The sequence below is a fragment of the Chiloscyllium plagiosum genome, chromosome 15 (genome assembly GCF_004010195.1).
Source record: "Chiloscyllium plagiosum isolate BGI_BamShark_2017 chromosome 15, ASM401019v2, whole genome shotgun sequence".
In the NCBI taxonomy this organism is placed as follows: Eukaryota; Metazoa; Chordata; class Chondrichthyes; order Orectolobiformes; family Hemiscylliidae; genus Chiloscyllium; species Chiloscyllium plagiosum.
Genome location: NC_057724.1, coordinates 11,804,438 through 11,817,895, shown reverse-complemented (window position 1 = coordinate 11,817,895; position 13,458 = coordinate 11,804,438). Strand labels below are relative to the sequence as shown.

Below are 13,458 nucleotides of genomic sequence, written 5' to 3'. Positions count from 1 at the left end.
TGGATTTCCTATTTCGCCAGCAGGAAAGGCTGAAACTTTGTCACAGCTGGAGTTTTGCATTATCAGAATTTGATCCGTTGTGATCTCACTGTATGTTCAAGGGGGCTGTTCATTGACCCAGGAGTCCCATGGCTGGATACATTCAGCTCAGATTCAGCAATAGAGATCTGAAAGCTCACCTTTGTCCAACATGTGCTCCCTATGACCAGAGCTCCCCACTGAGAATGTGTTGGCGAATTTACCATTGAGTGTTAATTAGTCAATATTGTTAACAATAATTCACAGCTTCCACTATGTTAAAGAAATGGTTTGAGTTGGTAATCTTTTTTATCACAGTTAAATCTTTCTTAAAACAAAACACTCAAATTGGTTTCAAAAAGCATATTGTTAGATCCTGGATGGTCAGGGGGGAAAAAAAATCCTTTCATGATATTCCTTTTTGTTTTTCTTCTTGCAGGTCTTGTACAAACTGTTTAAGACTTTCTGCACCATGTCCTCAGTTGGAGTGTCAGATATTTTGGTGGGAATTTTTAAGTTCTTTCTGGTTGGATTTGGAGGTTTACTCGTGGGCATTACCTATGGAATCATTGCAGCCCTCACGACTCGCTTCACGGAGAATATCCGTGTGATCGAACCTCTCTTCGTATTCCTGTACAGCTATTTGTCGTATCTGACTGCCGAAATGTTCCAGTTCTCTGGCATTGTGGCGTAAGTATTGTACCTCTTCGATGCTTTAATTTGAGGGGTTAACAAGGTAAGTTCAAAGGAGGTTTTGAAGGATAAGATGATGGTCAAGATAAGCGCAAGTCAGGGAAATGGACAGACTTCCGACAGTCAGACACGTGTCCATGGGACGAATTGGAAAATAGTCCAGTTGTGTGATTTCAAACTATTCAAGTGAAGCTTAATTCTATCTACACTCCAAATTTAAACAATGGCTTTTAACATTCTTCATTGTCATACTGCAAGTAGTCAATGTTAATCTGATGAGGTTGCTTATACATATAAAAGATTGATATTCACTCTCTCAGTGCATGTAGATACGTCCAGGTTAAGTTGATGCTTAGAAACTGGATCCCACGAAACCTAATGCTCTCAACTAGTTGCAATCCTACAATCTCTCTCTCAGTCTTTCTCACGCGGTCTCACTTAGCCAGTCTGACACTCACTCCCCGGGCTGTTCACTCACTCATTCACCCAGCCTGTCAACTCACTCACTCATTCACCCCTCCGCTCACTTACTCACCCTACCACTGTCACACTCACTCTACTACTCTCTCATCTTGAGACCTTTAAAAGCTTACCTGAGGACATAAACTAATGCTGTAAAAAGAGTCCCCACTGCTTGTCTTCACCCAATCTTCCTGCACTCATTGATTCTCATCTTCAAAGACTGCACAGATCCATTGCTGCTTCAGTTAATATCAAAAGTCTCAGTGGGAAGAGTGTAAAAAAGGTCAGGAAGCAGCCATTTTGATAGGAAGTAGTAATGCACCCAGTAATGCATGGTTGCTGAACAGAAGGTTTAAACCAAATATCTTTCAATACTTTGCTGGCCTATACACTACGGCACCTCTGTGTTAACACATTGTAACATATCCATGTAGATTACTAAACGATGCAAACCTTATCTTTGCTTTTATGAATATGTATTATTCACAAGCTGCTCATGACTAATAAGGTTATATAGTATTGGCGAAACTCTTTGTGAAAAATTTTGGTGATGCCCAGGATGTGGTCTTAAGCTGAAATGTTGCTTTAGTGCAGTGAATACAAGTAAGTATGTAATGGTAAAGCAATTGATGTGCATTGGCAACAGTACCCATTTAAGTGGCTGACTGATAATTAAATTACTTGCTCGAGTCAATTTCAAATAACATTGTCACCTAACCATGACCGTCTGAACAGAACTAAAAGATGTTCCTGTGAAGATTTAGCATGCAACTTAAGGCTGTCATTGACTTGTTGGCAATGAATGATTGACTGTGGTGCATTTGGAAAGGGCTGTCTCCCATAGACATGAGCGTCTTCACAGCTATAAGCTTCACAGGTAAGTGTGATGGTAATGGTGGAGTGGTGGGGGATGCAACAGGAATGCTGGGATCCAAAAAAGCATGGCTGATTCCTGCTTCAAAGTGCTTCTACTGAGAACTCAGTGACTGCTGAGCCCACCCCAGTGACCTGGAGGAGAGCAGCCTCTGGTCCTCTGAGATGCTCTGTGACCACCCCCCCCCTTTCTGAACAAGAAGTTCCCATGACAGCTGCTCGAGCAGTCACCTCCTGCAAGCTACCTTGACATCAGCCGTTAGATCTTCTGTGAGGCCAGCTTCTACAAACCACTGCTGTAAGTGACCAGCCAAGCCAGGCTGGAGAGAAGCCATTTCAGGTTCTGTGCTGAGCCATGGACAAAATGTGTGGGTGGATTCCTCGACTCTTCAACTCCCCAAGAAGTTTTCAGCTGGCCTTGTATTGCACCAAGTATAATGTGCCCATCTGCCTTCCTCTGATGTTTCATCTGCAATGCCCTCATCTGCCTACAGTAGCACTAACATGCAACCAGTCCCTCCCAGCCACCTATGTCCCTTCCACCTGGTGTAGCTTCGGCCTGTGACTGCCCAGTATATCCCATTTATGAGGAGACCTCTTGATTCTGACTCTTAATCCCTTGTGGAACTGGAGCCATGGGCTGGTGCCAGTGCTCCCCATTGTCAATTTTCAGGTGAACTCTTGCCACAAATACCACATCAGCTGCCTCTGTGGTCTCCTTCACCGCTGCAGGGCATTCCATTTCCTAAGGGTGGAGGGCGTCACTTATCTGGATTACCCGCTGCAGGACCTTCAATGCCACGTTGGGGAACCTTTAAGCACTCTCTCACAGTTCACAAGCCGTCCCTCTATCTTGGCATTACTCCAAGCCACACCTTCTGTGAAAGTGGGCAGAGTGATCTCCATACAGGATTCCAGGAACACAGCATCCAATCAGTGGTTGAGATCTGAAGCTGCAGTGTCCTGTTGGTTTCAATATCTGCAGGTGCTTTGGATCATAATCAAAACAACTCAATTGGAAATTGCATATTAATACACATTTCTGAACACATATTCTTCATTAGTACCACTAATAAGAGTCTTTTTCCCCCCTTTGGCCAATGCAACCCATACTATTTTTTATGAATCTACTGTTTTAATATCTATTTTATTCCTGGTATTTATGTGTTCTATTACATACATAATTACAATCATAGAGATGTGCAGCACAGACACAGATCCTATGGTCCAACTTTTCCATGCTGACCAGACATCCTATCCTAATCTAATCCCATTTACCAGCACTTGGCCCATATCCCTCTAAACCCTTCCTATTCATGTACCCATCCAGATGCCTTTTTAAAAGTTGTACTTATACCAACCTTCGCCACCTTCTCTGGCAGCTCATTCCATACACGCACCACCCTCTGCGTGAAAATATTGCCCCTTCAGTCCTTTTTATATCTTTTCTCTTTCACCTTAAACTTTTGCACTCTAATTTTGGACTTCCCTACCCTGAGAAAAAGACCTTGGCCTATAACCCTATCTATGCTCCTCATGATTTTATAAACCTCTCCAAGGTCACCCCTCAGCCTCCAATGCTCTGGGAAAATAGCCCCAGCCTATTCAGCCTCTCCCTATAGCTCAAACCCTCCAACTCTGGCAACATCCTTGCAGATCTTTTCTGAATCCTTTCAAGTTTCACAACATCTTTCCTATAGTAGTGAGACAGAATTGAACGCAGTATTCCAAAGATGGCCTAACCAATGTCTTGTACAGCTGCAACATAACATCCCAACTCCTATATTCAATGCACACGAGGGAAAGTAGTTTGGAGCATTTAAAGATATTTTGTGTATTGAAATGATCTAGATCTGACTCAAGCTGATGCTGGGAGCAGAGTATTGACAACTGATCTGTTTCCTAGCAGACATTCTTGATCTCAAATGAAAAGGAGAAGATTACATTTTAGCCTTCCAATAGTGCTAACTCTGTAGAATTCAGTGCCCTGTCAATACAATTCACCTAACATGGAATGACACTGAATTATTCTTGTGTCAGGGAACTGTTTGGAGTTGTTGCAATACCAAGGACAATAATACAAAGAAAGATCTGAAATGCAACTAAATACTTCAGCACAAATTCTGCTCAATGATCCTTCTTCCATAATCTCTCTTTCTCCTCTCTTTTCATTTTATGTGCAATTTCCTTTCCAAATATTCCACATTTGTCCATGCTATGCTTAGATTATTTTGTCTTTTCTCATTGCTTTTGCTAAACCACTGCCCATCTGCATCATGTAAGGTCCAAAGCAGATTTGATGACTGTTTTGTGTTGTCAGTCAGGAATTAGTAGATTCACGTTGACCAGTTAGTATGTATGCCAGGAGGATGAGTGGGCCACTTTTATATTGGGCTTGCAAAATCAGGAATGTCGAAGGGAATATTAAAAGTGGTTTTGACATTGGAAGACAGCATGAAATCAACCACTTTTGACTTCAAAGGAGATGAAAATGGAGAGTGACAGACAATGGGCTATCTGTTGGTTCACGTCCATTTCACACAATCTCACACAGTTGTCCCTGTTGGCGACAAAAGGCAGCCTGCTCATCATTTTATTTCTTAGCAGACCACTGTAACTTTTGAGGATACATTGAATCCTTAAAGTGCAGATAGAGGCCATTTGGCCCATCAAGTTTGCATGGACCCTCCACATACATGATTTATGGAAGAACTGGCAATTCTGCGAAGTTCATCTATCCATCTTATTCTGTCTAATATTCAACAATACTAATTTAGAAAATGTCTGACCATTCAGAGGTAGAAAGGATTCATGGTATTTAATTGTTGGACTGTAAATACAATGCAGAGTTGAAAAATATGGTGCTGGAAAAACACAGCAGGCCAGGCAGCATCCGAGGAGCAGGAGAATCGACGTTTCGGGCATAAGCCCTTCTTCAGGAATTCCTCAGATGCTGCCCGGCCTGCTGTGTTTTTCCAGCACCACATTTTTCAACTCTGGTACTCCAGCATCTGCAGTCCTCATTTTCTCCCTGTAAATACAATGCAATCTACTCATGATTCTGTGCCTAGAGCACATTGTAGGCACTGAGATTAGGGAAAACAGTTTGAGCTCTAATGTTTTCGACATTAAGTAACAGGAGGTTACCCTGACTTCAAATCACACTGATAGTCAAAGCCAAGAAAAGTGTGCAGAATTTGATGAAGTTCAGGTTCAAATCACAGCAGGGAAAAAAAGCAATTTAGTCTCATCTCATCGCTTCAAATAAACTTCAGAAAAACATAGGCTTGAGAGTTATAATTAGAATTTTGAACCATATTTCATGGCTTGTTACTTAGAAAAGAGTAAACAACATTTAGCAAGAACAATAGGAGTGTACAAATTTAAGGATGCAGTTAAAAATGCTTTGAAGCATTAATAGAATCTGATTTACTTCAATGTATTATATTACCAATGGCAGAGATAGTAATATCAAATTTACTGACTCAACTTCCCTAAATTAGCTTCCAGGCTTAATTTTTTTCAATGTTAAACAGCCTGCTGAGACACGAACTCATCTGCAGTCTCTGAACGTCAGCTGGATACCATTTTGTCCTTCACTAACTTTACATTACCTGCCTGTTGACAAACGCAGTGCTTTGGTGACTTGCATCATTTTTTGGAAATAGCTTAATCTCATGCCGCACTCGCTATTACATAATGCAATGGCTTTGAAGAGGTTAATATGCAAGTTACATTTGCTCCACTCATTCTACTGATGTGACATACATTGGGTGGAGGCTAAGAATTCTACTCGAGCATTTGGAGGGAGCAGATGTATCTGTACCAGCTCCCTAAGCTCCAAATTTATCCCTGACCAAATGCAGCTGTACTTATTGCTATCACGCAATATACATTCTTCTTATCTATTCTACAGTGATGAATCCTCTCACATTAATCCCTAATAGACCCAAGATAAAGCAAAGACAAAGAGGGACTATCTCAAACAACCCTAAGCCAATCTAGTAAAGGTAACAGATACCACAAGGTGATCAGGCTAAAACTATTTAAAATGTAAACAGGTGAACCTTCTATTCATTCGAAGACTTGTGGGTATCGTGGGGAAGATCATAATTCTTTTCTTCAAACTGGTTGCTTGAGAAGGTGATACTGGATCCTTTTTTGAGTAGATAAAGTCAGCGGCTTGCTGAGCCACTTCAAGAGCCAAGTATGTTTCATCCACCTTGGTGAGGTACTGGAGTCACATGGAGGTCAGGCTGGGACTCGGTACAGGTGGTGAGTTTCATTCTATGAAAAGCATCAATAAATCAGCTGGATCTTTAGGATAGCCTGATCGTTTGTTATTTTAAAGAGAATGCATTTCTCAAACTGAATGCAATTCACATTCGTCTGGCTTTTAGACCAGGTTCTCAGGTCAGTAACGACACAATTATACACATTAAGTTATTGCTCTTCTTTTAACCTATGTCTCTCTTAAATCTGGATGGTAAAGGAGACTGCTTTATTTGGACAGGAGCCTAGGAAACATATGAGCAGGAGTAGGTCATTCAGTCCCTCCTGTCTGTTTTGCCATTTAATAAGATCATGACTAATCTGATTGTAACAGCACATCCACCTACTGCTAGTCACTTTCCATACCCTCATTTAACAATAATCTATCTATCTCTCCTTAATAATATTCAAGGACTCTGCTTTCACCACCTTGCCAGGAAGAGAGTTTTCCAAGACCCACAACCCTCTGGTGGTGAGATATTTGTTTAAATTGGTGACACCTGAGTTTTAAACATGATCCCGAGATCTAGATTATTCCATAATATGAAACATCCTCTTAACATTTACTATGTCAAGACCCTTTAGAATATTATATGTTTTGATCAAGTACCCATTCCTATTTTAAAACTTCAGCAGAGACAAGCCTAGCCTTCAAACATTTCCAGCCACTAATTCCAGGTGTTAGTCCAGTAAACGTTCTCTGAACCCCCTTCAACATGCTTACATCTTCCTGAAATAAGGTGACCAATATTGCACACAGTACTCCAAATACAGTCACAATGGTGCGCTGTGTAACTGAAGGCTAACCACCCTAATTTTTTTTATTCATCTGTGGGACTTGGGCATTGCTGGCTGGGCCAGCATTGATAGCCCATCCCTAGTTGCCCTTGAGAAGGTGGTGGTGAGCTGTTTTCTTGAATCGCTGCTGTCCACTTGCCGTGGGTTGCTTCTATTCAATCCCTCTTGCCATATATTCCACAAACTTTCCTAAGTACCTGTTGCGTTTCCATGCCAACCTTTTGTAATTCGTGCACCAGCACGCCCAGATCCCTCTGCATCTCAGAACATGTCAGTCTCTCACCGTTTAGATAATATTCTCTTATTATTCTATCTGCCAAAATAGGCAATTTTTACTTTCTCCCAAATCATTACTACATTTGTCAGGTCTTTGCCCGCTCACTTAAACTATAAATATCATTTTGTGACCTTGCATGTCCTCTTCTCAACTTACTTCTATATTTATCTTGATTTAAACTTATGCAACTAACCCCTCTTTAGGATTCATAAGGTGTTCATTAAAAACAGCATACTAAGTTAGAATAAGGTCCCGACATGAAAAGTTGTACTAAGGGCTGGTTTATGTTCCTTCCCCCAGCCCCTCCTTTGAGTAAGAACTTAGAGGGACACCGAGCAAGGCAGAGGAAGGAAGGAGGAAGTGAGAGGGAGTGGAATGATCAGAACAGCAAAAGAGAGCAGGAGGATTGGAATACGAATGGAGAGCAGGAAGGAGGGAGGCTGAGTGAGAGAGTCAGGCGATGGGTGGTGAGTGGAAGTAGCAGAGCGGCAGTCTATTTTGATAAAAGGATGAACATGTGCAGTAACTGAGCTAAAACAAAAATGGAGGCAGCATGATTCAGCAAACATCCCTAACTTACAAACTGCACTAAAGTAAAACACATTATCAGAGTGTATTTTACAAAGCGGGCATACCTGTACTAATTGAAGTCCTGTAACATAGATTGCACCCTGTAACTATTTCTCTGGTTCATTGAGTGAAGTGCCAAGCAAGGGAATTAAAAAACTGATTTGAGAATCAATAATGCTGTTCTGGATCTGACAAAAGTAGTTTTGTCTGCTGCTCACCCATCAGCCTAACTCTCTTAATGAAAATGCTTCATGGGCTCTGTTAAATAAATAAAAACATATTAGTTTGAATTCTTATTTTTGTTTTCAATGTTTCCGACTGTCACGCCATTACGAATGTGAATTAAGGCAGATATTTCACAGTTGAAGGTGCTATAAACTACCCTTGGTTCAAAATGTTGCTTTGATTAGATATAAAAATTGAAAGTAGCAATGCAAAATTGATTGACAGGCAGTGCACTGGACACCATTTAAGATTCATGTGATACACAAACAATTGAATGTTATGCATGATACAAAACCCTCGAAGTTAAATATAAAAAAATTGCCAAGATTCTAAAATCCAGGCACCAACATCTTGGGTTCCTCTGTTCTAAATAATATTGACTTCATATGGCGGCATTCTCAAGGGACTATGGGTAGATTCAACTCAGCCCCACTCCAACTCATACATGGGGGTGGGGAGGCCATACTTTTAAGATGACAAGGGAAGATTATCCAGCATTCCAGATGTTCCCACACAAGTATTGCCATTTTAATTGTGAACAGGAAGGGTGTGGTCACCTTACCCTCTTACCCAGAGGACCTCCTTTACATCCCAAGGTTTCAACCAGATAACATGATCAACACTGCAATGGTTCAGGAGCCCTGTATGGGCCTTACATCGACAGCCAATCCACAGCAGGAATTTAGGAACGACCGGCATTGGTAAGTTTAGAGATGTTACTCTCCTGTAGAGTCTCTGTGGATGTGGGAGGAGCAGGTATCCTCTCCTGTGCATGGAGCACTTTAATCAGCCCAGGCTTAGATCTGATTCTCCCTCTGCCAATTTCCTATTTTTCAAAACTAAATCGATGCCAGACATTGTTCCAGAGGTTTGGAACTTGTAGTAATTTTGTTATCTAGTTTGGGTAGTCCAGCTAGGAAAGCCCACAAATACCTCATCTACTGCACCCGTTGCTTTCGGTGTGGTCTTCTCTACACTGGGGAGACAGGATGCCAATTTGTGGAATGTTTCAGGAACATCTCTGGGACACACACACCAAACAACCCCACTGCCCTGTGGCTAAAAATTTCAACTCCCCCTCCCACTCCGCCAAAGACATGCAAGTCCTGGGCCTCCTCCATTGCCAAATCCTAGCCAGCCAATGACTAGAGGAAAAACGCCTCATCGGCAGCCTCCAACCACACAGCATCAACATCGACTTCACCAATTTCCTCATCTCCCCTCCCCCCACCTCATCCCAGATTCAACCCTCCCATCCTCCTATTTATCTCTCAGCCCCCTTCCCACCCGTACATGCCTGATGAAGGGCTTATGCCTGAAACATCGACTCTCCTGCTCCTCTGATGCTGCCTGATCTTGTGTGTTGTTTCCAGCAACACACTTTTCGACAGCTAAGAAAGATTACCAAGTCTTCAATAGGCTTTAACAATAGCTAGCTTGTTACACATATTAAGGGCCTGTATAAAGTTTTAAAACTAGAAAAGCATGGCTAGTTCTGTCCAAACGTCTGCCCGAAACGTCGATTTTCCTTCTCCTTTGATGCTGCCTGACCTGCTGCGCTTTTCCAGCAACACATTTTTAGTTCTGTCCAAGCCAACATACTTCATCCTCCTTCTATCATGTGACCTCTTACAGCATCACAATGGGAGATATTGTTCACAGTGTTCCAGGCATTAACTCTTTCAAGTCCTCAGGCATCAAATCTTTGTTTCTGCCCTGACAATGTGTTGCACAAAAAAAAAACATAGCTAGTCTACTCCTTTCGGGTGAATGAATGCCCAGCTTTATTTAAAGTGGACCGAGGAGTTAGATATCTATGATTTCACACTGGCCTGTTACAACCATGCCTTAGTTTAAGTAAGAACGCTTTATCAGTAATGCTTTTCCATATGAACCACAACTGGAGTAGCATCAAACTGCATTATCACTGGGACTTCAAAAAATACACGTCATTTGAATGGAACCAACACTGGAAACCGTAACCCTGGAATATCGCTGATACTAGGATAATATCAACACTGGATTAACACTGACACTAATGCTGGAATACTGATACGGGGATAACATTGACATTGGGATAATATTGACAGTAGATTGACACTGACACTAGAATAATACTGAGATTGGGTTAACACCAATATGGGAATAACACGGACACTGTGTTATAACAGCGACACCACAATACAACTGACATTACAATAGCATTGACACTGTGTGAACGCCGGCTTTGCGGTAATGTCAGAATTTCAACAATACAGTAACTGCAATAAACCTGACAGTGAAAACACTAATACTGTGGATACACCTCACTGTGATAACACCAATGCTGTGAAAATATTGACATTGTCATAACAGTGGCACAGGAGCAAGGATAACATTGGAGTAACACCCATACAGCAATAACAGTGGTGCTGTGAAAGAATCAACACTGTAATGGAACTGACACTTCAAGGATGTCAACACTGCAGGGGCATCAACACTGTGGAAATGTTGGATCTCAACAATGTGCAACCTGCAAAATAGCTGACAGTATGCTCACTGGAGCTGCAACATCATCAACACTGTACCAATGCCAAAACTGCAATAACATTGGCAGTGAAATAACTCAACATCATAGAAAATTAATGGCACAATCTTAGCACATCTTTAATTTATCTCCCATCTATGTTTTCCAAGGAACAGCAACATTAACATTCAACAGGTTAATGCCTTAAGTACTGTAACTTTGAGAAGAATTTCATACAGAAATTGTGTTTCCTACAGTCTTAGGAAACAAATTTGTGCCCTAGATGTTATAGAGTACTATCTGTTCTGGCATCAAGTATTCCCAAAATTGCTGAAGGACTGACATCACCCAAATTCAAGTAGTTCCACTTTGCAAAGGGAGCTGCGTTAATGTTTTCGGCATGGCCTCATTTTAGAGTCCAGTTTCAACATGACCACAGATTAAGGAGACTCATGACTGCCTGAAGCAGATCACGTCTTTGCAGTTCACTATTCCACTATGAACATGTTGCACTTTTTGAGCTTAAGGTGCTTGAGCAGAGTTGAAATATCCTTGTACTCACAGCCAACTGATGGCAATAACACATTGAAAGACTTCCTGAGATGTGTGGGAGCAAGTATCCCTTCTGCCACTCACTATCCTGACTCGGAAATATATCATTTTTTCTTCCGTGAAGGTGATGGAACTCCCACTCTGACAATATTGTGGGTGTTCCTACACCAAATGGACTGCAGCAATATAAAAAGGCAGTTCACACTGTCAAACATGTTAAGGAGCAAATAAAAATGAAAGGGACTGCAGTTGCTGGAAATCAGAAACAAAAACAGAAATCGCTGGAAAAGCTCAGCAGATTGGGTAGCATTTGTGGAGAGAAATCAGAATTAATGTTTCGGGACTACTGAGTCTTCCTCAGAACATATCTGGAGTCAGATTTCAGATTATCCATGATCTTGTTGAATGGCAGAAAGGTTAAATACACTACTCCCTGTGTACCTGCCTTCCCTGTTTGACATGTATTATGCACAGTTTTGCAGAATAACAATGTTTTAAAGATATTACAACCCACGTGTTGGTAGTGTCAGTTGTGTTGATAATGGAAAGTCATTAGTTCGTTCAATTAATAATATCTCAATGTCTCTTTCAGAGTCATTGCCTGCTCCATGAGTATGAAACGTTATGTGGAGGCTAATATCTCTCAGAAGTCTCACACTACAATCAAATACTTCATGAAGATGTGGAGCAGTGTGAGTGAGACCCTCATCTTTATTTTCCTCGGTGTTTCCACTATTGGGGACAAGCACGAATGGAGTTGGCCCTATGTATGTTTCACAATGATATTTTGCCTTGTCTGGAGAGCAGTTGGTAATTAGAATTTATTTTCTCTCTCTCTTTTCTTGCTCACTCATCCCTGCCAACCCACTCCCCCACTTCCACACCCACACACATCCCATAATATTCCCCAGCTAAAAAAGGGTGCACAGATGGCTTGGCAATGAATCTAAGATACTACAGTGGTACCTTTAAGAGGTATGAGAGATTACGTTGCCAACTTTAATCGGGCATCTCCCCAGAAGTTTCATCATCACATGACATTTAGTCCCAGCTATCCAATCTATTTAAAGGGCTTTTCCTCAATGACCTCCGAGAATTTTATAGCTAATGTAGCAGTGGTCATTCGAAACAAAATTGAAGAAATATGTACATCTTAATGCCAGAATTTGCTTCCTGAAGTAGTATTTAGGAGAATACTCTCTGAAGGAGTGGCATGGAGAGAAGAAGGCCATTGATTTTACTGCTCTTTGTATGTGCAACAATTTCAGTAAATCCTCTGTATCGACAAAATCATGAAGTTGGCTTACCGTGCCAAATAAAACTCAACACCGGTGGCAAAAACCGTGTATCCATGTTTTTAGCCTATTATTCGATGAGCTCCGCGCTCAGGAATTTCATAATTTCCAGAGGTTCTCAGGAATAGAACCCTTGTGGATCCGAAGGAAAGGCTGTAATTCCTGTGCCTGGTGCCTCACCTCTTGTAGCATTGAGCAGATTGGATGTTTGCCATGCAGTAATTGTGGCTCTGGACACTGGTTTTCAGCAACTGAGGCACTGCAATGTTCTGACAATGTGGTACCTCACTCAGATCTGAATCCAGCTTAATTTCAAGCCATTGTATTGCAAAAATTTATACTCTAGACATTGTAATCCTAGGTTAACTGGCATCGTCTAACAATTATCTTTTTCAGCATATGCATAACATGTCTTTATTTTTGCAGCACTTTGTGAAGGCACCTAAATGATATAGCATTTCAAAAAACACAATTTACATCACAAACATTATGAGGAATTCTTGGGAAATTTGGATGGTTTTCTGCTAGATCAAAAGGTCTGTCACTCCTATGATGAGCAGGACTTTGTGAAGAGTGTAGCATCTCACAAAGTGTTAATACCATAACTTGATTCACGAATGAAAATGTCTGAAGCAAACCCGGTCTCCTATTGTGCTTAAAATTGTAATTATCGCAGCATGACATTCAGGCAGAGTTTAGAACGGCTTATTTGGTAGGTGTAGTTTCATGTCATTTGTAATGCTTTCCAAATGTCAAATTTAATTGAAAAAAAGCACATTGAGAAACCTCAATTGTCAAGAAACAGATAATGAGTCTGTTCCTGGGAATTTGCTAGTAACTAGTAAAAACAACCGAATTTCATTTTCTCAATTTTATCACCCTCAGATTTCCGAGTTGCAAAATGTGCAACAAATGTC

At 41.2% G+C, this 13,458-nt stretch overlaps 1 protein-coding gene across 1 annotated transcript in view; it reads left to right on the top strand.

The window, feature by feature from the left end:
* The window catches only part of LOC122557104 (sodium/hydrogen exchanger 2-like), a 159,592-nt gene that overhangs the window by 59,150 nt on the left and 86,984 nt on the right, over nucleotides 1-13,458 (top strand). The window contains exons 3-4 of the mRNA XM_043704423.1: nucleotides 458-708; nucleotides 11,839-12,056. Coding sequence (XP_043560358.1) covers nucleotides 458-708; nucleotides 11,839-12,056 — 469 coding nt within the window. The remainder of the gene's footprint in view (nucleotides 1-457; nucleotides 709-11,838; nucleotides 12,057-13,458) is intronic.